Source organism: Eucyclogobius newberryi, unplaced genomic scaffold (assembly GCF_026437365.1).
Source record: "Eucyclogobius newberryi isolate DKJ021-1_F unplaced genomic scaffold, fEucNew1.0.hap1 SCAF_183, whole genome shotgun sequence".
NCBI classification, from domain to species: Eukaryota; Metazoa; Chordata; class Actinopteri; order Gobiiformes; family Gobiidae; genus Eucyclogobius; species Eucyclogobius newberryi.
The window spans coordinates 57,884-82,189 of record NW_027315816.1 but is presented as its reverse complement, the minus strand read 5'-3'; the positions used below and the strand labels follow the sequence as shown (position 1 = coordinate 82,189).

General features: G+C 56.2%; 1 protein-coding gene across 1 annotated transcript in view; it reads left to right on the top strand.

The window, feature by feature from the left end:
• Window positions 1–24,306, top strand: part of LOC140365137 (calpain-2 catalytic subunit-like) — a 161,004-nt gene that overhangs the window by 90,934 nt on the left and 45,764 nt on the right. Inside the window, exons 13-14 of the mRNA XM_072451390.1 lie at window positions 42–78; window positions 149–214. Coding sequence (XP_072307491.1) covers window positions 42–78; window positions 149–214 — 103 coding nt within the window. The remainder of the gene's footprint in view (window positions 1–41; window positions 79–148; window positions 215–24,306) is intronic.

Genomic DNA, 24,306 nt, shown 5'->3' with positions numbered 1-24,306 from the left:
TTTAGTCCCTTTAGTCCTGGTTTAACCTCTCTCTCTCTCAGGATCTGTGATGACCCGGTCAGTGCAGATCTTAAGGACGTGAGTCACATTTTTCTCCAGAACCAGAACCAGAACCATGTCCAGGATTAACCCTTTGTTTGTCCTTCAGGAGACGGTGGACGACTCGGAGGTGGACGCGGGCTTCAGAGGACTCTTCACCAAACTCGCTGGAGCCGTGAGTCCCAGCTCCGGTCTGGTTCTGGTCTGACCCTGGTCCTGGTTCTGGTTCTGGTCTGACCCTGGTCCTGACCCTGGTTCTGGTCTGACCCTGGTTCTGGTCCTGGTTCTGGTTCTGTTCTGACCCTGGTCCTGACCCTGGTCCTGACCCTGGTCCTGACCCTGGTTCTGGTCCTGGTTCTGGTCCTGCTTCTGGTCTGACCCAGGTTCTGACCCAGGTTCTGACCCTGGTTCTGGTTCTGGTCCTGACCCTAACCCTGGTTCTGGTTCTGGTCCTGGTTCTGGTCTGACCCAGGTTCTGACCCAGGTTCTGACCCTGGTTCTGGTTCTGGTCCTGACCCTAACCCTGGTTCTGGTTCTGACCCTGGTTCTGGTCCTGACCCTGGTTCTGGTTCTGGTTCTGGTTCTGACCCTGGTTCTGGTTCTGGTCCTGACCCTGGTTCTGGTTCTGGTTCTGACCCTGGTTCCGGTCCTGACTCTGGTTCTGACCCTGGTTCTGGTCCTGACCCTGGTTCTGGTTCTGGTCTGACCCAGGTTCTGACCCTAGTTCTGACCCTGGTTCTGGTCCTGACCCTGGTTCTGGTTCTGGTCTGACCCAGGTTCTGACCCTGGTTCTGACCCTGGTTCTGACCCTGGTTCTGGTCTGACCCTGGTTCTGGTCCTGGTTCTGGTTCTGGTCTGACCCATGTTCTGACCCTGGTTCTGACCCTGGTTCTGGTCCTGGTTCTGGTTCCGGTTCTGGTTCTGGTCCTGACCCTGGTTCTGGTCCTGACTCTGGTTCTGACCCTGGTTCTGGTCCTGACCCTGGTTCTGGTCCTGGTCCTGGTTCTGGTTCTGGTCCTGACCCTGGTTCTGGTTCTGGTCCTGACTCTGGTTCTGACCCTGGTTCTGGTCCTGGTTCTGGTCCTGACCCTGGTTTTGGTTCTGGTTCTGGTCTGACCCAGGTTCTGACCCTGGTTCTGGTCCTGACTCTGGTTCTGACCCTGGTTCTGGTCTGACCCTGGTTCTGGTCCTGACCCTGGTTCTGGTTCTGGTTCTGGTTCTGGTTCTGACCCTGGTTCTGATCCTGACCCTGGTTCTGGTTCTGGTTCTGGTCTGACCCTGGTTCTGGTCCTGACCCTGGTTCTGGTCCTGACCCTGGTTCTGACCCTGGTTCTGACCCTGACCCTGGTTCTGGTCCTGACCCTGGTTCTGGTTCTGACCCTGACCCTGGTTCTGGTTCTGGTTCTGGTCCTGGTTCTGGTTCTGGTTCTGGTTCTGGTCCTGACCCTGGTTCTGGTTCTGGTCCTGGCTCTGGTTCTGGTTCTGGTCCTGACCCTGGTTCTGGTTCTGGTTCTGGTTCTGACACTGGTTCTGGTTCTGGCTCTGGTCCTGACCCTGGTTCTGGTCTGACCCTGGTTCTGGTTCTGGTTCTGACCCTGGTTCTGGTCTGACCCTGGTTCTGGTTCTGACCCTGGTTCTGGTTCTGGTTCTGACCCTGGTTCTGGTTCTGGTTCTGGTCTGACTCTGGTTCTGACCCTGGTTCTGGTTCTGGTCCTGACTCTGGTCCTGACCCTGGTCCTGGTTCTGGTCCTGACCCTGGTTCTGGTCCTGGTTCTGGTTCTGGTTCTGACCCTGGTTCTGGTCTGACTCTGGTTCTGACCCTGGTTCTGGTTCTGGTCCTGACTCTGGTTCTGGTCCTGACCCTGGTTCTGGTCCTGACCCTGGTTCTGGTCCTGGTCCTGGTTCTGGTTCTGGTTCTGGTTCTGGTTCTGGTCTGACCCTGGTTCTGGTTCTGGTTCTGGTTCTGGTTCTGGTCCTGACCCTGGTTCTGGTCCTGACTCTGGTTCTGGTTCTGACCCTGGTTCTGGTCTGACTCTGGTTCTGACCCTGGTTCTGGTTCTGGTTCTGGTTCTGGTTCTGGTCTGACCCTGGTTCTGGTTCTGGTTCTGGTCCTGACCCTGGTTCTGGTTCTGGTTCTGGTCCTGACCCTGGTTCTGGTTCTGGTTCTGGTCCTGACCCTGGTTTTGGTTCTGGTTCTGGTCCTGACCCTGGTTCTGGTTCTGACCCTGGTTCTGGTTCTGGTTCTGGTCCTGACCCTGGTTCTGGTCTGACCCTGGTTCTGGTTCTGACCTTGGTTCTGGTTCTGGTTCTGACCCTGGTTCTGGTCTGACCCTGGTTCTGGTTCTGACCCTGGTTCTGGTTCTGGTTCTGACCCTGGTTCTGGTTCTGGTTCTGGTCTGACTCTGGTTCTGACCCTGGTTCTGGTTCTGGTCCTGACTCTGGTCCTGACCCTGGTCCTGGTTCTGGTCCTGACCCTGGTTCTGACCCTGGTTCTGGTTCTGACCCTGGTTCTGGTTCTGGTCTGACTCTGGTTCTGACCCTGGTTCTGGTTCTGGTCCTGACTCTGGTTCTGGTCCTGACCCTGGTTCTGGTCCTGACCCTGGTTCTGGTTCTGGTTCTGGTCTGACCCTGGTTCTGGTTCTGGTTCTGGTCCTGACCCTGGTTCTGGTTCTGGTTCTGACCCTGGTTCTGGTTCTGGTTCTGGTCCTGACCCTGGTTCTGGTTCTGGTTCTGGTCCTGACCCTGGTTCTGGTTCTGGTTCTGGTCCTGACCCTGGTTTTGGTTCTGGTTCTGGTCCTGACCCTGGTTCTGGTTCTGGTTCTGGTTCTGGTTCTGACCCTGGTTCTGGTTCTGGTTCTGGTTCTGGTCCTGACCCTGGTTCTGGTCTGACCCTGGTTCTGGTTCTGACCCTGGTTCTGGTCTGACCCTGGTTCTGACCCTGACCCTGGTTCTGGTTCTGGTCCTGACCCTGGTTCTGGTTCTGACCCTGACCCTGGTTCTGGTTCTGGTTCTGGTCCTGACCCTGGTTCTGGTTCTGGTCCTGGTTCTGGTTCTGGTTCTGGTCCTGACCCTGGTTCTGGTTCTGGTTCTGGTTCCGGTCCTGACCCTGGTTCTGGTTCTGGTTCTGGTTCTGGTCCTGACCCTTGTTCTGGTCCTGACTCTGGTTCTGGTCCTGACCCTGGTTCTGGTCTGACTCTGGTTCTGACCCTGGTTCTGGTTCTGGTTCTGACCCTGGTTCTGGTTCTGGTTCTGGTCTGACCCTGGTTCTGGTTCTGGTTCTGGTTCTGGTCCTGACCCTGGTTCTGGTTCTGGTTCTGGTTCTGGTTCTGGTCCTGACCCTGGTTTTGGTTCTGGTTCTGGTCCTGACCCTGGTTCTGGTTCTGGTTCTGGTTCTGACCCTGGTTCTGGTTCTGGTTCTGGTCCTGACCCTGGTTCTGGTCTGACCCTGGTTCTGGTTCTGACCCTGGTTCTGGTTCTGGTTCTGACCCTGGTTCTGGTCTGACCCTGGTTCTGGTTCTGACCCTGGTTCTGGTTCTGGTTCTGACCCTGGTTCTGGTTCTGGTCTGACTCTGGTTCTGACCCTGGTTCTGGTTCTGGTCCTGACCCTGGTTCTGACCCTGGTTCTGGTTCTGGTCCTGACCCTGGTTCTGGTCCTGACTCTGGTTCTGACCCTGGTTCTGGTCCTGACCCTGGTTCTGGTCCTGGTCCTGGTTCTGGTTCTGACCCTGGTTCTGGTCCTGGTTCTGGTCCTGACCCTGGTTTTGGTTCTGGTTCTGGTCTGACCCAGGTTCTGACCCTGGTTCTGGTCCTGACTCTGGTTCTGACCCTGGTTCTGGTCTGACCCTGGTTCTGGTCCTGACCCTGGTTCTGGTCCTGGTTCTGGTTCTGGTTCTGGTTCTGGTCTGACCCTGGTTCTGGTTCTGGTTCTGGTTCTGGTCCTGACCCTGGTTCTGGTCCTGACTCTGGTTCTGGTCCTGACCCTGGTTCTGGTCTGACTCTGGTTCTGACCCTGGTTCTGGTTCTGGTCTGACCCTGGTTCTGGTTCTGGTTCTGGTTCTGGTCCTGACCCTGGTTCTGGTTCTGGTTCTGGTCCTGACCCTGGTTTTGGTTCTGGTTCTGGTCCTGACCCTGGTTCTGGTTCTGGTTCTGGTTCTGACCCTGGTTCTGGTTCTGGTTCTGGTCCTGACCCTGGTTCTGGTCTGACCCTGGTTCTGGTTCTGACCCTGGTTCTGGTTCTGGTCCTGACCCTGGTTCTGGTCTGACCCTGGTTCTGACCCTGACCCTGGTTCTGGTTCTGGTCCTGACCCTGGTTCTGGTTCTGACCCTGACCCTGGTTCTGGTTCTGGTTCTGGTCCTGACCCTGGTTCTGGTTCTGGTCCTGGTTCTGGTTCTGGTTCTGGTCCTGACCCTGGTTCTGGTTCTGGTTCTGGTTCCGGTCCTGACCCTGGTTCTGGTTCTGGTTCTGGTTCTGGTTCTGGTCCTGACCCTGGTTCTGGTTCTGGTTCTGGTTCTGGTTCTGGTTCTGACCCTGGTTCTGGTTCTGGTTCTGGTTCTGGTCCTGACCCTGGTTCTGGTCTGACCCTGGTTCTGGTTCTGACCCTGGTTCTGGTTCTGGTTCTGACCCTGGTTCTGGTTCTGACCCTGGTTCTGGTTCTGGTTCTGACCCTGGTTCTGGTTCTGGTTCTGACCCTGGTTCTGGTTCTGGTCTGACTCTGGTTCTGACCCTGGTTCTGGTTCTGGTCCTGACTCTGGTCCTGACCCTGGTCCTGGTTCTGGTCCTGACCCTGGTTCTGACCCTGGTTCTGGTTCTGGTCCTGACCCTGGTTCTGGTCCTGACTCTGGTTCTGACCCTGGTTCTGGTCCTGACCCTGGTTCTGGTCCTGGTTCTGGTTCTGGTCCTGACCCTGGTTCTGGTTCTGGTCCTGACTCTGGTTCTGACCCTGGTTCTGGTCCTGGTTCTGGTCCTGACCCTGGTTTTGGTTCTGGTTCTGGTCTGACCCAGGTTCTGACCCTGGTTCTGGTCCTGACTCTGGTTCTGACCCTGGTTCTGGTCTGACCCTGGTTCTGGTCCTGACCCTGGTTCTGGTTCTGGTTCTGACCCTGGTTCTGATCCTGACCCTGGTTCTGGTTCTGGTTCTGGTCTGACCCTGGTTCTGGTCCTGACCCTGGTTCTGGTCCTGACCCTGGTTCTGACCCTGGTTCTGACCCTGACCCTGGTTCTGGTTCTGGTCCTGACCCTGGTTCTGGTTCTGACCCTGACCCTGGTTCTGGTTCTGGTTCTGGTTCTGGTCCTGGTTCTGGTTCTGGTTCTGGTTCTGGTCCTGAACCTGGTTCTGGTCCTGACCCTGGTTCTGGTTCTGGTTCTGGTTCTGGTCCTGACCCTGGTTTTGGTTCTGGTTCTGGTCCTGACCCTGGTTCTGGTTCTGGTTCTGGTTCTGACCCTGGTTCTGGTTCTGGCTCTGGTCCTGACCCTGGTTCTGGTCTGACCCTGGTTCTGACCCTGGTTCTGGTTCTGGTCCTGACTCTGGTCCTGACCCTGGTCCTGGTTCTGGTCCTGACCCTGATTCTGACCCTGGTTCTGGTTCTGGTTCTGACCCTGGTTCTGGTTCTGGTCTGACTCTGGTTCTGACCCTGGTTCTGGTTCTGGTCCTGACTCTGGTTCTGGTCCTGACCCTGGTTCTGGTCCTGACCCTGGTTCTGGTCCTGGTCCTGGTTCTGGTTCTGGTTCTGGTTCTGGTTCTGGTTCTGGTCTGACCCTGGTTCTGGTTCTGGTTCTGGTCCTGACCCTGGTTCTGGTCCTGACTCTGGTTCTGGTTCTGACCCTGGTTCTGGTCTGACTCTGGTTCTGACCCTGGTTCTGGTTCTGGTTCTGGTTCTGGTTCTGGTCTGACCCTGGTTCTGGTTCTGGTTCTGGTTCTGGTCCTGACCCTGGTTCTGGTTCTGGTCCTGACTCTGGTTCTGACCCTGGTTCTGGTCCTGGTTCTGGTCCTGACCCTGGTTTTGGTTCTGGTTCTGGTCTGACCCAGGTTCTGACCCTGGTTCTGGTCCTGACTCTGGTTCTGACCCTGGTTCTGGTCTGACCCTGGTTCTGGTCCTGACCCTGGTTCTGGTTCTGGTTCTGGTTCTGACCCTGGTTCTGGTCCTGACCCTGGTTCTGGTTCTGGTTCTGGTCTGACCCTGGTTCTGGTCCTGACCCTGGTTCTGGTCCTGACCCTGGTTCTGACCCTGGTTCTGACCCTGACCCTGGTTCTGGTTCTGGTCCTGACCCTGGTTCTGGTTCTGACCCTGACCCTGGTTCTGGTTCTGGTTCTGGTCCTGGTTCTGGTTCTGGTTCTGGTTCTGGTCCTGAACCTGGTTCTGGTCCTGACCCTGGTTCTGGTTCTGGTTCTGGTTCTGGTCCTGACCCTGGTTTTGGTTCTGGTTCTGGTCCTGACCCTGGTTCTGGTTCTGGTTCTGGTTCTGACCCTGGTTCTGGTTCTGGCTCTGGTCCTGACCCTGGTTCTGGTCTGACCCTGGTTCTGACCCTGGTTCTGGTTCTGGTCCTGACTCTGGTCCTGACCCTGGTCCTGGTTCTGGTCCTGACCCTGATTCTGACCCTGGTTCTGGTTCTGGTTCTGACCCTGGTTCTGGTTCTGGTCTGACTCTGGTTCTGACCCTGGTTCTGGTTCTGGTCCTGACTCTGGTTCTGGTCCTGACCCTGGTTCTGGTCCTGACCCTGGTTCTGGTCCTGGTCCTGGTTCTGGTTCTGGTTCTGGTTCTGGTCTGACCCTGGTTCTGGTTCTGGTCCTGACCCTGGTTCTGGTCCTGACTCTGGTTCTGGTTCTGACCCTGGTTCTGGTCTGACTCTGGTTCTGACCCTGGTTCTGGTTCTGGTTCTGGTTCTGGTCTGACCCTGGTTCTGGTTCTGGTTCTGGTTCTGGTCCTGACCCTGGTTCTGGTTCTGGTTCTGGTTCTGGTTCTGGTTCTGGTTCTGGTCCTGACCCTGGTTCTGGTTCTGGTTCTGGTTCTGGTTCTGGTTCTGGTCCTGACCCTGGTTTTGGTTCTGGTTCTGGTTCTGGTCCTGACCCTGGTTCTGGTTCTGGTTCTGGTTCTGGTTCTGACCCTGGTTCTGGTTCTGGTTCTGGTCCTGACCCTGGTTCTGGTCTGACCCTGGTTCTGGTTCTGACCTTGGTTCTGGTTCTGGTTCTGACCCTGGTTCTGGTCTGACCCTGGTTCTGGTTCTGACCCTGGTTCTGGTTCTGGTTCTGACCCTGGTTCTGGTTCTGGTTCTGGTCTGACTCTGGTTCTGACCCTGGTTCTGGTTCTGGTCCTGACTCTGGTCCTGACCCTGGTCCTGGTTCTGGTCCTGACCCTGGTTCTGGTCCTGGTCCTGGTTCTGGTTCTGGTTCTGGTTCTGGTCCTGACCCTGGTTCTGGTTCTGGTTCTGGTCCTGACCCTGGTTCTGACCCTGGTTCTGGTTCTGGTTCTGACCCTGGTTCTGGTTCTGGTCCTGACTCTGGTTCTGGTCCTGACCCTGGTTCTGGTCCTGACCCTGGTTCTGGTCCTGGTCCTGGTTCTGGTTCTGGTTCTGGTTCTGGTTCTGGTCCTGGTTCTGGTTCTGGTTCTGGTTCTGGTTCTGGTCCTGACCCTGGTTCTGGTTCTGGTTCTGGTCCTGACCCTGGTTCTGACCCTGGTTCTGGTTCTGGTTCTGACCCTGGTTCTGGTTCTGGTCTGACTCTGGTTCTGACCCTGGTTCTGGTTCTGGTCCTGGTTCTGGTCCTGGTCCTGGTTCTGGTCTGACTCTGGTTCTGGTTCTGGTTCTGGTTCTGATCCTGACCCTGGTTCTGGTCTGACTCTGGTTCTGGTTCTGACCCTGGTTCTGGTTCTGGTTCTGACCCTGTTTCTGGTTCTGGTTCTGGTCTGACCCTGGTTCTGGTTCTGGTTCTGGTTCTGGTCCTGACCCTGGTTCTGGTTCTGGTTCTGGTTCTGGTTCTGGTCCTGACCCTGGTTTTGGTTCTGGTTCTGGTCCTGACCCTGACCCTGGTTCTGGTTCTGGTTCTGACCCTGGTTCTGGTTCTGGTTCTGGTTCTGGTTCTGGTCCTGACCCTGGTTCTGGTCTGACCCTGGTTCTGGTTCTGACCCTGGTTCTGGTTCTGGTTCTGACCCTGGTTCTGGTCTGACCCTGGTTCTGGTTCTGACCCTGGTTCTGGTTCTGGTTCTGACCCTGGTTCTGGTTCTGGTTCTGGTCTGACTCTGGTTCTGACCCTGGTTCTGGTTCTGGTCCTGACTCTGGTCCTGACCCTGGTCCTGGTTCTGGTCCTGACCCTGGTTCTGACCCTGGTTCTGGTTCTGGTTCTGACCCTGGTTCTGGTTCTGGTTCTGGTCTGACCCTGGTTCTGACCCTGGTTCTGGTTCTGGTCCTGACCCTGGTTCTGGTCCTGACCCTGGTTCTGGTCCTGGTCCTGGTTCTGGGGCTGGTTCTGGTTCTGGTCTGACCCTGGTTCTGGTTCTGGTTCTGGTCCTGACCCTGGTTCTGGTCCTGACTCTGGTTCTGGTCCTGACCCTGGTTCTGGTCTGACTCTGGTTCTGACCCTGGTTCTGGTTCTGGTTCTGACCCTGGTTCTGGTTCTGGTTCTGGTCTGACCCTGGTTCTGGTTCTGGTTCTGGTTCTGGTCCTGGTTCTGGTTCTGGTTCTGGTCCTGACCCTGGTTCTGGTTCTGGTTCTGGTTCTGGTTCTGACCCTGGTTCTGGTTCTGGTCCTGACCCTTGTTCTGGTCTGACCCTGGTTCTGGTTCTGACGCTGGTTCTGGTTCTGGTTCTGACCCTGGTTCTGGTCTGACTCTGGTTCTGACCCTGGTTCTGGTTCTGGTCCTGACTCTGGTTCTGGTCCTGACCCTGGTTCTGGTCCTGACCCTGGTTCTGGTCCTGGTCCTGGTTCTGGTTCTGGTTCTGGTTCTGGTTCTGGTCTGACCCTGGTTCTGGTTCTGGTTCTGGTTCTGGTTCTGGTTCTGGTCCTGACCCTGGTTCTGGTCCTGACTCTGGTTCTGGTTCTGACCCTGGTTCTGGTCTGACTCTGGTTCTGACCCTGGTTCTGGTTCTGGTTCTGGTTCTGGTTCTGGTCTGACCCTGGTTCTGGTTCTGGTTCTGGTCCTGACCCTGGTTCTGGTTCTGGTTCTGGTTCTGGTTCTGGTCCTGACCCTGGTTCTGGTTCTGGTTCTGGTCCTGACCCTGGTTTTGGTTCTGGTTCTGGTCCTGACCCTGGTTCTGGTTCTGACCCTGGTTCTGGTTCTGGTTCTGGTTCTGGTCCTGACCCTGGTTCTGGTCTGACCCTGGTTCTGGTTCTGACCTTGGTTCTGGTTCTGGTTCTGACCCTGGTTCTGGTCTGACCCTGGTTCTGGTTCTGACCCTGGTTCTGGTTCTGGTTCTGACCCTGGTTCTGGTTCTGGTTCTGGTCTGACTCTGGTTCTGACCCTGGTTCTGGTTCTGGTCCTGACTCTGGTCCTGACCCTGGTCCTGGTTCTGGTTCTGACCCTGGTTCTGGTTCTGACCCTGGTTCTGGTTCTGGTCTGACTCTGGTTCTGACCCTGGTTCTGGTTCTGGTCCTGACTCTGGTTCTGGTCCTGACCCTGGTTCTGGTCCTGACCCTGGTTCTGGTTCTGGTTCTGGTTCTGGTCTGACCCTGGTTCTGGTTCTGGTTCTGGTTCTGGTTCTGGTCCTGACCCTGGTTCTGGTCCTGACTCTGGTTCTGGTCCTGACCCTGGTTCTGGTCTGACTCTGGTTCTGACCCTGGTTCTGGTTCTGGTTCTGACCCTGGTTCTGGTTCTGGTTCTGGTCCTGACCCTGGTTCTGGTTCTGGTCCTGACCCTGGTTTTGGTTCTGGTTCTGGTCCTGACCCTGGTTCTGGTTCTGGTTCTGGTTCTGACCCTGGTTCTGGTTCTGGTTCTGGTCCTGACCCTGGTTCTGGTCTGACCCTGGTTCTGGTTCTGACCCTGGTTCTGGTTCTGGTTCTGACCCTGGTTCTGGTCTGACCCTGGTTCTGACCCTGACCCTGGTTCTGGTTCTGGTCCTGACCCTGGTTCTGGTTCTGACCCTGACCCTGGTTCTGGTTCTGGTTCTGGTCCTGACCCTGGTTCTGGTTCTGGTCCTGGTTCTGGTTCTGGTTCTGGTCCTGACCCTGGTTCTGGTTCTGGTTCTGGTTCTGGTTCCGGTCCTGACCCTGGTTCTGGTTCTGGTCCTGACCCTGGTTTTGGTTCTGGTTCTGGTCCTGACCCTGGTTCTGGTTCTGGTTCTGGTTCTGGTTCTGGTTCTGACCCTGGTTCTGGTTCTGGTTCTGGTCCTGACCCTGGTTCTGGTCTGACCCTGGTTCTGGTTCTGACCCTGGTTCTGGTTCTGGTTCTGACCCTGGTTCTGGTCTGACCCTGGTTCTGGTTCTGACCCTGGTTCTGGTTCTGGTTCTGACCCTGGTTCTGGTTCTGGTCTGACTCTGGTTCTGACCCTGGTTCTGGTTCTGGTCCTGACTCTGGTCCTGACCCTGGTTCTGGTCCTGACCCTGGTTCTGACCCTGGTTCTGGTTCTGGTCCTGACCCTGGTTCTGGTCCTGACCCTGGTTCTGGTCCTGGTCCTGGTTCTGGTTCTGACCCTGGTTCTGGTCCTGGTTCTGGTCCTGACCCTGGTTTTGGTTCTGGTTCTGGTCTGACCCTGGTTCTGGTCTGACCCAGGTTCTGACCCTGGTTCTGGTCCTGACTCTGGTTCTGACCCTGGTTCTGGTCTGACCCTGGTTCTGGTCCTGACCCTGGTTCTGGTCCTGGTCCTGGTTCTGGTTCTGGTTCTGGTTCTGGTCTGACCCTGGTTCTGGTTCTGGTTCTGGTTCTGGTCCTGACCCTGGTTCTGGTCCTGACTCTGGTTCTGGTCCTGACCCTGGTTCTGGTCTGACTCTGGTTCTGACCCTGGTTCTGGTTCTGGTTCTGACCCTGGTTCTGGTTCTGGTTCTGGTCTGACCCTGGTTCTGGTTCTGGTTCTGGTCCTGACCCTGGTTCTGGTTCTGGTTCTGGTTCTGGTTCTGGTCCTGACCCTGGTTTTGGTTCTGGTTCTGGTCCTGACCCTGGTTCTGGTTCTGGTTCTGGTTCTGACCCTGGTTCTGGTTCTGGTTCTGGTTCTGGTCCTGACCCTGGTTCTGGTCTGACCCTGGTTCTGGTTCTGACCCTGGTTCTGGTTCTGACCCTGGTTCTGGTTCTGGTCCTGACCCTGGTTCTGGTCTGACCCTGGTTCTGGTCTGACCCTGGTTCTGACCCTGACCCTGGTTCTGGTTCTGGTCCTGACCCTGGTTCTGGTTCTGACCCTGACCCTGGTTCTGGTTCTGGTTCTGGTCCTGACCCTGGTTCTGGTTCTGGTCCTGGTTCTGGTTCTGGTTCTGGTTCTGGTCCTGACCCTGGTTCTGGTTCTGGTTCTGGTTCCGGTCCTGACCCTGGTTTTGGTTCTGGTTCTGGTCCTGACCCTGGTTCTGGTTCTGGTTCTGGTTCTGACCCTGGTTCTGGTTCTGGTTCTGGTTCTGGTCCTGACCCTGGTTCTGGTCTGACCCTGGTTCTGGTTCTGACCCTGGTTCTGGTTCTGGTTCTGACCCTGGTTCTGGTCTGACCCTGGTTCTGGTTCTGGTTCTGACCCTGGTTCTGGTTCTGGTTCTGGTCCTGACCCTTGTTCTGGTCTGACCCTGGTTCTGGTTCTGACGCTGGTTCTGGTTCTGGTTCTGACCCTGGTTCTGGTCTGACCCTGGTTCTGGTTCTGACGCTGGTTCTGGTTCTGGTTCTGACCCTGGTTCTGGTCTGACTCTGGTTCTGACCCTGGTTCTGGTTCTGGTCCTGACTCTGGTTCTGGTCCTGACCCTGGTTCTGGTCCTGACCCTGGTTCTGGTCCTGGTCCTGGTTCTGGTTCTGGTTCTGGTTCTGGTTCTGGTTCTGGTCTGACCCTGGTTCTGGTTCTGGTTCTGGTTCTGGTTCTGGTTCTGGTCCTGACCCTGGTTCTGGTCCTGACTCTGGTTCTGGTTCTGACCCTGGTTCTGGTCTGACTCTGGTTCTGACCCTGGTTCTGGTTCTGGTTCTGGTCTGACCCTGGTTCTGGTTCTGGTTCTGGTCCTGACCCTGGTTCTGGTTCTGGTTCTGGTTCTGGTCCTGACCCTGGTTCTGGTTCTGGTTCTGGTCCTGACCCTGGTTTTGGTTCTGGTTCTGGTCCTGACCCTGGTTCTGGTTCTGACCCTGGTTCTGGTTCTGGTTCTGGTTCTGGTCCTGACCCTGGTTCTGGTCTGACCCTGGTTCTGGTTCTGACCTTGGTTCTGGTTCTGGTTCTGACCCTGGTTCTGGTCTGACCCTGGTTCTGGTTCTGACCCTGGTTCTGGTTCTGGTTCTGACCCTGGTTCTGGTTCTGGTTCTGGTCTGACTCTGGTTCTGACCCTGGTTCTGGTTCTGGTCCTGACTCTGGTCCTGACCCTGGTCCTGGTTCTGGTCCTGACCCTGGTTCTGACCCTGGTTCTGGTTCTGACCCTGGTTCTGGTTCTGGTCCTGACTCTGGTTCTGGTCCTGACCCTGGTTCTGGTCCTGACCCTGGTTCTGGTTCTGGTTCTGGTTCTGGTCTGACCCTGGTTCTGGTTCTGGTTCTGGTTCTGGTCCTGACCCTGGTTCTGGTCCTGACTCTGGTTCTGGTCCTGACCCTGGTTCTGGTCTGACTCTGGTTCTGACCCTGGTTCTGGTTCTGGTTCTGACCCTGGTTCTGGTTCTGGTTCTGGTCTGACCCTGGTTCTGGTTCTGGTTCTGGTCCTGACCCTGGTTCTGGTTCTGGTTCTGGTCCTGACCCTGGTTTTGGTTCTGGTTCTGGTCCTGACCCTGGTTCTGGTTCTGGTTCTGACCCTGGTTCTGGTTCTGGTTCTGGTTCTGGTCCTGACCCTGGTTCTGGTCTGACCCTGGTTCTGGTTCTGACCCTGGTTCTGGTTCTGGTTCTGACCCTGGTTCTGGTCTGACCCTGGTTCTGACCCTGACCCTGGTTCTGGTTCTGGTCCTGACCCTGGTTCTGGTTCTGACCCTGACCCTGGTTCTGGTTCTGGTTCTGGTCCTGACCCTGGTTCTGGTTCTGGTCCTGGTTCTGGTTCTGGTTCTGGTTCTGGTCCTGACCCTGGTTCTGGTTCTGGTTCTGGTTCTGGTTCCGGTCCTGACCCTGGTTCTGGTTCTGGTCCTGACCCTGGTTTTGGTTCTGGTTCTGGTCCTGACCCTGGTTCTGGTTCTGGTTCTGGTTCTGGTTCTGGTTCTGACCCTGGTTCTGGTTCTGGTTCTGGTCCTGACCCTGGTTCTGGTCTGACCCTGGTTCTGGTTCTGACCCTGGTTCTGGTTCTGGTTCTGACCCTGGTTCTGGTCTGACCCTGGTTCTGGTTCTGACCCTGGTTCTGGTTCTGGTTCTGACCCTGGTTCTGGTTCTGGTCTGACTCTGGTTCTGACCCTGGTTCTGGTTCTGGTTCTGACCCTGGTTCTGGTTCTGGTCCTGACTCTGGTCCTGACCCTGGTTCTGGTCCTGACCCTGGTTCTGACCCTGGTTCTGGTTCTGGTCCTGACCCTGGTTCTGGTCCTGACTCTGGTTCTGACCCTGGTTCTGGTCCTGACCCTGGTTCTGGTCCTGGTCCTGGTTCTGGTTCTGACCCTGGTTCTGGTCCTGGTTCTGGTCCTGACCCTGGTTTTGGTTCTGGTTCTGGTCTGACCCAGGTTCTGACCCTGGTTCTGGTCCTGACTCTGGTTCTGACCCTGGTTCTGGTCTGACCCTGGTTCTGGTCCTGACCCTGGTTCTGGTCCTGGTCCTGGTTCTGGTTCTGGTTCTGGTTCTGGTCTGACCCTGGTTCTGGTTCTGGTTCTGGTTCTGGTCCTGACCCTGGTTCTGGTCCTGACTCTGGTTCTGGTCCTGACTCTGGTTCTGGTTCTGGTTCTGGTCTGACCCTGGTTCTGGTTCTGGTTCTGGTTCTGGTTCTGGTTCTGGTTCTGGTTCTGGTCTGACCCTGGTTCTGGTTCTGGTCTGACTCTGGTTCTGACCCTGGTTCTGGTTCTGGTTCTGACCCTGGTTCTGGTTCTGGTTCTGGTCTGACCCTGGTTCTGGTTCTGGTTCTGGTTCTGGTCCTGACCCTGGTTCTGGTCCTGACTCTGGTTCTGGTTCTGACCCTGGTTCTGGTCTGACTCTGGTTCTGACCCTGGTTCTGGTTCTGGTCCTGACTCTGGTTCTGACCCTGGTTCTGGTCCTGGTTCTGGTCCTGACTCTGGTTCTGACCCTGGTTCTGGTCTGACCCTGGTTCTGGTCCTGACCCTGGTTCTGGTTCTGGTTCTGGTTCTGACCCTGGTTCTGATCCTGACCCTGGTTCTGGTTCTGGTTCTGGTCTGACCCTGGTTCTGGTCCTGACCCTGGTTCTGGTCCTGACCCTGGTTCTGGTTCTGGTCCTGACCCTGGTTCTGGTTCTGACCCTGACCCTGGTTCTGGTTCTGGTTCTGGTTCTGGTCCTGGTTCTGGTTCTGGTTCTGGTTCTGGTCCTGAACCTGGTTCTGGTCCTGACCCTGGTTCTGGTTCTGGTTCTGGTTCTGGTCCTGACCCTGGTTTTGGTTCTGGTTCTGGTCCTGACCCTGGTTCTGGTTCTGGTTCTGGTTCTGACCCTGGTTCTGGTTCTGGCTCTGGTCCTGACCCTGGTTCTGGTCTGACCCTGGTTCTGACCCTGGTTCTGGTTCTGGTCCTGACTCTGGTCCTGACCCTGGTCCTGGTTCTGGTCCTGACCCTGATTCTGACCCTGGTTCTGGTTCTGGTTCTGACCCTGGTTCTGGTTCTGGTCTGACTCTGGTTCTGACCCTGGTTCTGGTTCTGGTCCTGACTCTGGTTCTGGTCCTGACCCTGGTTCTGGTCCTGACCCTGGTTCTGGTCCTGGTCCTGGTTCTGGTTCTGGTTCTGGTTCTGGTCTGACCCTGGTTCTGGTTCTGGTCCTGACCCTGGTTCTGGTCTGACTCTGGTTCTGACCCTGGTTCTGGTTCTGGTTCTGGTTCTGGTCTGACCCTGGTTCTGGTTCTGGTTCTGGTTCTGGTCCTGACCCTGGTTCTGGTTCTGGTTCTGGTTCTGGTTCTGGTTCTGGTTCTGGTCCTGACCCTGGTTCTGGTTCTGGTTCTGGTTCTGGTTCTGGTCCTGACCCTGGTTTTGGTTCTGGTTCTGGTTCTGGTCCTGACCCTGGTTCTGGTTCTGGTTCTGGTTCTGGTTCTGACCCTGGTTCTGGTTCTGGTTCTGGTCCTGACCCTGGTTCTGGTCTGACCCTGGTTCTGGTTCTGACCTTGGTTCTGGTTCTGGTTCTGACCCTGGTTCTGGTCTGACCCTGGTTCTGGTTCTGACCCTGGTTCTGGTTCTGGTTCTGACCCTGGTTCTGGTTCTGGTTCTGGTCTGACTCTGGTTCTGACCCTGGTTCTGGTTCTGGTCCTGACTCTGGTCCTGACCCTGGTCCTGGTTCTGGTCCTGACCCTGGTTCTGGTCCTGGTCCTGGTTCTGGTTCTGGTTCTGGTTCTGGTCCTGACCCTGGTTCTGGTTCTGGTTCTGGTCCTGACCCTGGTTCTGACCCTGGTTCTGGTTCTGGTTCTGACCCTGGTTCTGGTTCTGGTCTGACTCTGGTTCTGACCCTGGTTCTGGTTCTGGTCCTGACTCTGGTTCTGGTCCTGACCCTGGTTCTGGTCCTGACCCTGGTTCTGGTCCTGGTTCTGGTTCTGGTTCTGGTTCTGGTCCTGGTTCTGGTTCTGGTTCTGGTTCTGGTTCTGGTCCTGACCCTGGTTCTGGTTCTGGTTCTGGTTCTGGTCCTGACCCTGGTCCTGGTCCTGGTTCTGGTTCTGGTTCTGGTCTGACCCTGATTCTGGTTCTGGTTCTGGTTCTGATCCTGACCCTGGTTCTGGTCTGACTCTGGTTCTGACCCTGGTTCTGGTTCTGGTTCTGACCCTGTTTCTGGTTCTGGTTCTGGTCTGACCCTGGTTCTGGTTCTGGTTCTGGTTCTGGTCCTGACCCTGGTTCTGGTTCTGGTTCTGGTTCTGGTTCTGGTCCTGACCCTGGTTTTGGTTCTGGTTCTGGTCCTGACCCTGACCCTGGTTCTGGTTCTGGTTCTGACCCTGGTTCTGGTTCTGGTTCTGGTTCTGGTTCTGGTTCTGGTCCTGACCCTGGTTCTGGTCTGACCCTGGTTCTGGTTCTGACCCTGGTTCTGGTTCTGGTTCTGACCCTGGTTCTGGTCTGACCCTGGTTCTGGTTCTGACCCTGGTTCTGGTTCTGGTTCTGACCCTGGTTCTGGTTCTGGTTCTGGTCTGACTCTGGTTCTGACCCTGGTTCTGGTTCTGGTCCTGACTCTGGTCCTGACCCTGGTCCTGGTTCTGGTCCTGACCCTGGTTCTGACCCTGGTTCTGGTTCTGGTTCTGACCCTGGTTCTGGTTCTGGTTCTGGTCTGACCCTGGTTCTGACCCTGGTTCTGGTTCTGGTCCTGACCCTGGTTCTGGTCCTGACCCTGGTTCTGGTCCTGGTCCTGGTTCTGGGGCTGGTTCTGGTTCTGGTCTGACCCTGGTTCTGGTTCTGGTTCTGGTCCTGACCCTGGTTCTGGTCCTGACTCTGGTTCTGGTCCTGACCCTGGTTCTGGTCTGACTCTGGTTCTGACCCTGGTTCTGGTTCTGGTTCTGACCCTGGTTCTGGTTCTGGTTCTGGTCTGACCCTGGTTCTGGTTCTGGTTCTGGTCCTGGTTCTGGTTCTGGTTCTGGTCCTGACCCTGGTTCTGGTTCTGGTTCTGGTTCTGGTTCTGACCCTGGTTCTGGTTCTGGTCCTGACCCTTGTTCTGGTCTGACCCTGGTTCTGGTTCTGACGCTGGTTCTGGTTCTGGTTCTGACCCTGGTTCTGGTCTGACTCTGGTTCTGACCCTGGTTCTGGTTCTGGTCCTGACTCTGGTTCTGGTCCTGACCCTGGTTCTGGTCCTGACCCTGGTTCTGGTCCTGGTCCTGGTTCTGGTTCTGGTTCTGGTTCTGGTTCTGGTTCTGGTCTGACCCTGGTTCTGGTTCTGGTTCTGGTTCTGGTTCTGGTTCTGGTCCTGACCCTGGTTCTGGTCCTGACTCTGGTTCTGGTTCTGACCCTGGTTCTGGTCTGACTCTGGTTCTGACCCTGGTTCTGGTTCTGGTTCTGGTTCTGGTTCTGGTCTGACCCTGGTTCTGGTTCTGGTTCTGGTCCTGACCCTGGTTCTGGTTCTGGTTCTGGTTCTGGTCCTGACCCTGGTTCTGGTTCTGGTTCTGGTCCTGACCCTGGTTTTGGTTCTGGTTCTGGTCCTGACCCTGGTTCTGGTTCTGACCCTGGTTCTGGTTCTGGTTCTGGTTCTGGTCCTGACCCTGGTTCTGGTCTGACCCTGGTTCTGGTTCTGACCTTGGTTCCGGTTCTGGTTCTGACCCTGGTTCTGGTCTGACCCTGGTTCTGGTTCTGACCCTGGTTCTGGTTCTGGTTCTGACCCTGGTTCTGGTTCTGGTTCTGGTCTGACTCTGGTTCTGACCCTGGTTCTGGTTCTGGTCCTGACTCTGGTCCTGACCCTGGTCCTGGTTCTGGTCCTGACCCTGGTTCTGACCCTGGTTCTGGTTCTGACCCTGGTTCTGGTTCTGGTCTGACTCTGGTTCTGACCCTGGTTCTGGTTCTGGTCCTGACTCTGGTTCTGGTCCTGACCCTGGTTCTGGTCCTGACCCTGGTTCTGGTTCTGGTTCTGGTTCTGGTCTGACCCTGGTTCTGGTTCTGGTTCTGGTTCTGGTTCTGGTCCTGACCCTGGTTCTGGTCCTGACTCTGGTTCTGGTCCTGACCCTGGTTCTGGTCTGACTCTGGTTCTGACCCTGGTTCTGGTTCTGGTTCTGACCCTGGTTCTGGTTCTGGTTCTGGTCCTGACCCTGGTTCTGGTTCTGGTTCTGGTCCTGACCCTGGTTTTGGTTCTGGTTCTGGTCCTGACCCTGGTTCTGGTTCTGGTTCTGGTTCTGACCCTGGTTCTGGTTCTGGTTCTGGTTCTGGTCCTGACCCTGGTTCTGGTCTGACCCTGGTTCTGGTTCTGACCCTGGTTCTGGTTCTGGTTCTGACCCTGGTTCTGGTCTGACCCTGGTTCTGACCCTGACCCTGGTTCTGGTTCTGGTCCTGACCCTGGTTCTGGTTCTGACCCTGACCCTGGTTCTGGTTCTGGTTCTGGTCCTGACCCTGGTTCTGGTTCTGGTCCTGGTTCTGGTTCTGGTTCTGGTCCTGACCCTGGTTCTGGTTCTGGTTCTGGTTCTGGTTCCGGTCCTGACCCTGGTTCTGGTTCTGGTCCTGACCCTGGTTTTGGTTCTGGTTCTGGTCCTGACCCTGGTTCTGGTTCTGGTTCTGGTTCTGGTTCTGACCCTGGTTCTGGTTCTGGTTCTGGTCCTGACCCTGGTTCTGGTCTGACCCTGGTTCTGGTTCTGACCCTGGTTCTGGTTCTGGTTCTGACCCTGGTTCTGGTCTGACCCTGGTTCTGGTTCTGACCCTGGTTCTGGTTCTGGTTCTGACCCTGGTTCTGGTTCTGACTCTGGTTCTGACCCTGGTTCTGGTTCTGGTCCTGACTCTGGTCCTGACCCTGGTTCTGGTCCTGACCCTGGTTCTGACCCTGGTTCTGGTTCTGGTCCTGACCCTGGTTCTGGTCCTGACTCTGGTTCTGACCCTGGTTCTGGTCCTGACCCTGGTTCTGGTCCTGGTCCTGGTTCTGGTTCTGACCCTGGTTCTGGTCCTGGTTCTGGTCCTGACCCTGGTTTTGGTTCTGGTTCTGGTCTGACCCAGGTTCTGACCCTGGTTCTGGTCCTGACTCTGGTTCTGACCCTGGTTCTGGTCTGACCCTGGTTCTGGTCCTGACCCTGGTTCTGGTCCTGGTCCTGGTCCTGGTTCTGGTTCTGGTTCTGGTTCTGGTCTGACCCTGGTTCTGGTTCTGGTTCTGGTTCTGGTCCTGACCCTGGTTCTGGTCCTGACTCTGGTTCTGGTCCTGACCCTGGTTCTGGTCTGACTCTGGTTCTGACCCTGGTTCTGGTTCTGGTTCTGACCCTGGTTCTGGTTCTGGTTCTGGTCTGACCCTGGTTCTGGTTCTGGTTCTGGTCCTGACCCTGGTTCTGGTTCTGGTTCTGGTTCTGGTTCTGGTCCTGACCCTGGTTTTGGTTCTGGTTCTGGTCCTGACCCTGGTTCTGGTTCTGGTTCTGGTTCTGACCCTGGTTCTGGTTCTGGTTCTGGTTCTGGTCCTGACCCTGGTTCTGGTTCTGACCCTGGTTCTGGTTCTGACCCTGGTTCTGGTTCTGGTCCTGACCCTGGTTCTGGTCTGACCCTGGTTCTGGTCTGACCCTGGTTCTGACCCTGACCCTGGTTCTGGTTCTGGTCCTGACCCTGGTTCTGGTTCTGACCCTGACCCTGGTTCTGGTTCTGGTTCTGGTCCTGACCCTGGTTCTGGTTCTGGTCCTGGTTCTGGTTCTGGTTCCGGTCCTGACCCTGGTTTTGGTTCTGGTTCTGGTCCTGACCCTGGTTCTGGTTCTGGTTCTGGTTCTGACCCTGGTTCTGGTTCTGGTTCTGGTTCTGGTCCTGACCCTGGTTCTGGTCTGACCCTGGTTCTGGTTCTGACCCTGGTTCTGGTTCTGGTTCTGACCCTGGTTCTGGTCTGACCCTGGTTCTGGTTCTGGTTCTGACCCTGGTTCTGGTTCTGGTTCTGGTCCTGACCCTTGTTCTGGTCTGACCCTGGTTCTGGTTCTGACGCTGGTTCTGGTTCTGGTTCTGACCCTGGTTCTGGTCTGACCCTGGTTCTGGTCCTGACTCTGGTTCTGGTTCTGACCCTGGTTCTGGTCTGACTCTGGTTCTGACCCTGGTTCTGGTTCTGGTCCTGACTCTGGTTCTGGTCCTGACCCTGGTTCTGGTCCTGACCCTGGTTCTGGTCCTGGTCCTGGTTCTGGTTCTGGTTCTGGTTCTGGTTCTGGTTCTGGTCTGACCCTGGTTCTGGTTCTGGTTCTGGTTCTGGTTCTGGTTCTGGTCCTGACCCTGGTTCTGGTCCTGACTCTGGTTCTGGTTCTGACCCTGGTTCTGGTCTGACTCTGGTTCTGACCCTGGTTCTGGTTCTGGTTCTGGTCCTGACCCTGGTTCTGGTTCTGGTTCTGGTTCTGGTCCTGACCCTGGTTCTGGTTCTGGTTCTGGTCCTGACCCTGGTTTTGGTTCTGGTTCTGGTCCTGACCCTGGTTCTGGTTCTGACCCTGGTTCTGGTTCTGGTTCTGGTTCTGGTTCTGGTCCTGACCCTGGTTCTGGTCTGACCCTGGTTCTGGTTCTGACCTTGGTTCTGGTTCTGGTTCTGACCCTGGTTCTGGTCTGACCCTGGTTCTGGTTCTGACCCTGGTTCTGGTTCTGGTTCTGACCCTGGTTCTGGTTCTGGTTCTGGTCTGACTCTGGTTCTGACCCTGGTTCTGGTTCTGGTCCTGACTCTGGTCCTGACCCTGGTCCTGGTTCTGGTCCTGACCCTGGTTCTGACCCTGGTTCTGGTTCTGACCCTGGTTCTGGTTCTGGTCTGACTCTGGTTCTGACCCTGGTTCTGGTTCTGGTCCTGACTCTGGTTCTGGTCCTGACCCTGGTTCTGGTCCTGACCCTGGTTCTGGTTCTGGTTCTGGTTCTGGTCTGACCCTGGTTCTGGTTCTGGTTCTGGTTCTGGTTCTGGTCCTGACCCTGGTTCTGGTCCTGACTCTGGTTCTGGTCCTGACCCTGGTTCTGGTTCTGGTCTGACTCTGGTTCTGACCCTGGTTCTGGTTCTGGTTCTGACCCTGGTTCTGGTTCTGGTTCTGGTCTGACCCTGGTTCTGGTTCTGGTTCTGGTCCTGACCCTGGTTCTGGTTCTGGTTCTGGTCCTGACCCTGGTTTTGGTTCTGGTTCTGGTCCTGACCCTGGTTCTGGTTCTGGTTCTGGTTCTGACCCTGGTTCTGGTTCTGGTTCTGGTTCTGGTCCTGACCCTGGTTCTGGTCTGACCCTGGTTCTGGTTCTGACCCTGGTTCTGGTTCTGGTTCTGACCCTGGTTCTGGTCTGACCCTGGTTCTGACCCTGACCCTGGTTCTGGTTCTGGTCCTGACCCTGGTTCTGGTTCTGACCCTGACCCTGGTTCTGGTTCTGGTTCTGGTCCTGACCCTGGTTCTGGTTCTGGTCCTGGTTCTGGTTCTGGTCCTGACCCTGGTTCTGGTTCTGGTTCTGGTTCTGGTTCCGGTCCTGACCCTGGTTCTGGTTCTGGTCCTGACCCTGGTTTTGGTTCTGGTTCTGGTCCTGACCCTGGTTCTGGTTCTGGTTCTGGTTCTGGTTCTGACCCTGGTTCTGGTTCTGGTCCTGACCCTGGTTCTGGTCTGACCCTGGTTCTGGTTCTGACCCTGGTTCTGGTTCTGGTTCTGACCCTGGTTCTGGTTCTGACCCTGGTTCTGGTTCTGGTTCTGACCCTGGTTCTGGTCTGACCCTGGTTCTGGTTCTGACCCTGGTTCTGGTTCTGGTTCTGACCCTGGTTCTGGTTCTGGTCTGACTCTGGTTCTGACCCTGGTTCTGGTTCTGGTCCTGACTCTGGTCCTGACCCTGGTTCTGGTCCTGACCCTGGTTCTGACCCTGGTTCTGGTTCTGGTCCTGACCCTGGTTCTGGTCCTGACTCTGGTTCTGACCCTGGTTCTGGTCCTGACCCTGGTTCTGGTCCTGGTCCTGGTTCTGGTTCTGACCCTGGTTCTGGTCCTGGTTCTGGTCCTGACCCTGGTTTTGGTTCTGGTTCTGGTCTGACCCAGGTTCTGACCCTGGTTCTGGTCCTGACTCTGGTTCTGACCCTGGTTCTGGTCTGACCCTGGTTCTGGTCCTGACCCTGGTTCTGGTCCTGGTCCTGGTTCTGGTTCTGGTTCTGGTTCTGGTCTGACCCTGGTTCTGGTTCTGGTTCTGGTTCTGGTCCTGACCCTTGTTCTGGTCCTGACTCTGGTTCTGGTCCTGACCCTGGTTCTGGTCTGACTCTGGTTCTGACCCTGGTTCTGGTTCTGGTTCTGACCCTGGTTCTGGTTCTGGTTCTGGTCTGACCCTGGTTCTGGTTCTGGTTCTGGTTCTGGTCCTGACCCTGGTTCTGGTTCTGGTTCTGGTTCTGGTTCTGGTCCTGACCCTGGTTTTGGTTCTGGTTCTGGTCCTGACCCTGGTTCTGGTTCTGGTTCTGGTTCTGACCCTGGTTCTGGTTCTGGTTCTGGTTCTGGTCCTGACCCTGGTTCTGGTCTGACCCTGGTTCTGGTTCTGACCCTGGTTCTGGTTCTGGTCCTGACCCTGGTTCTGGTCTGACCCTGGTTCTGGTCTGACCCTGGTTCTGACCCTGACCCTGGTTCTGGTTCTGGTCCTGACCCTGGTTCTGGTTCTGACCCTGACCCTGGTTCTGGTTCTGGTTCTGGTCCTGACCCTGGTTCTGGTTCTGGTCCTGGTTCTGGTTCTGGTTCTGGTCCTGACCCTGGTTCTGGTTCTGGTTCTGGTTCCGGTCCTGACCCTGGTTCTGGTTCTGGTTCTGGTCCTGACCCTGGTTTTGGTTCTGGTTCTGGTCCTGACCCTGGTTCTGGTTCTGGTTCTGGTTCTGGTTCTGACCCTGGTTCTGGTTCTGGTTCTGGTTCTGGTCCTGACCCTGGTTCTGGTCTGACCCTGGTTCTGGTTCTGACCCTGGTTCTGGTTCTGGTTCTGACCCTGGTTCTGGTCTGACCCTGGTTCTGGTTCTGGTTCTGACCCTGGTTCTGGTTCTGGTTCTGACCCTGGTTCTGGTTCTGGTCTGACTCTGGTTCTGACCCTGGTTCTGGTTCTGGTCCTGACTCTGGTCCTGACCCTGGTCCTGGTTCTGGTCCTGACCCTGGTTCTGACCCTGGTTCTGGTTCTGGTCCTGACCCTGGTTCTGGTCCTGACTCTGGTTCTGACCCTGGTTCTGGTCCTGACCCTGGTTCTGGTCCTGGTTCTGGTTCTGGTCCTGACCCTGGTTCTGGTTCTGGTCCTGACTCTGGTTCTGACCCTGGTTCTGGTCCTGGTTCTGGTCCTGACCCTGGTTTTGGTTCTGGTTCTGGTCTGACCCAGGTTCTGACCCTGGTTCTGGTCCTGACTCTGGTTCTGACCCTGGTTCTGGTCTGACCCTGGTTCTGGTCCTGACCCTGGTTCTGGTTCTGGTTCTGGTTCTGACCCTGGTTCTGATCCTGACCCTGGTTCTGGTTCTGGTTCTGGTCTGACCCTGGTTCTGGTCCTGACCCTGGTTCTGGTCCTGACCCTGGTTCTGACCCTGGTTCTGACCCTGACCCTGGTTCTGGTTCTGGTCCTGACCCTGGTTCTGGTTCTGACCCTGACCCTGGTTCTGGTTCTGGTTCTGGTTCTGGTCCTGGTTCTGGTTCTGGTTCTGGTTCTGGTTCTGGTTCTGGTTCTGGTCCTGAACCTGGTTCTGGTCCTGACCCTGGTTCTGGTTCTGGTTCTGGTCCTGACCCTGGTTTTGGTTCTGGTTCTGGTCCTGACCCTGGTTCTGGTTCTGGTTCTGGTTCTGACCCTGGTTCTGGTTCTGGCTCTGGTCCTGACCCTGGTTCTGGTCTGACCCTGGTTCTGACCCTGGTTCTGGTTCTGGTCCTGACCCTGATTCTGACCCTGGTTCTGGTTCTGGTTCTGACCCTGGTTCTGGTTCTGGTCCTGACTCTGGTTCTGGTCCTGACCCTGGTTCTGGTCCTGACCCTGGTTCTGGTCCTGGTCCTGGTTCTGGTTCTGGTTCTGGTTCTGGTTCTGGTCTGACCCTGGTTCTGGTTCTGGTTCTGGACCTGACCCTGGTTCTGGTCCTGACTCTGGTTCTGGTTCTGACCCTGGTTCTGGTCTGACTCTGGTTCTGACCCTGGTTCTGGTTCTGGTTCTGGTTCTGGTCTGACCCTGGTTCTGGTTCTGGTTCTGGTTCTGGTCCTGACCCTGGTTCTGGTTCTGGTTCTGGTTCTGGTTCTGGTTCTGGTCCTGACCCTGGTTCTGGTTCTGGTTCTGGTTCTGGTTCTGGTTCTGGTCCTGACCCTGGTTTTGGTTCTGGTTCTGGTTCTGGTCCTGACCCTGGTTCTGGTTCTGGTTCTGGTTCTGGTTCTGACCCTGGTTCTGGTTCTGGTTCTGGTCCTGACCCTGGTTCTGGTCTGACCCTGGTTCTGGTTCTGACCTTGGTTCTGGTTCTGGTTCTGACCCTGGTTCTGGTCTGACCCTGGTTCTGGTTCTGACCCTGGTTCTGGTTCTGGTTCTGACCCTG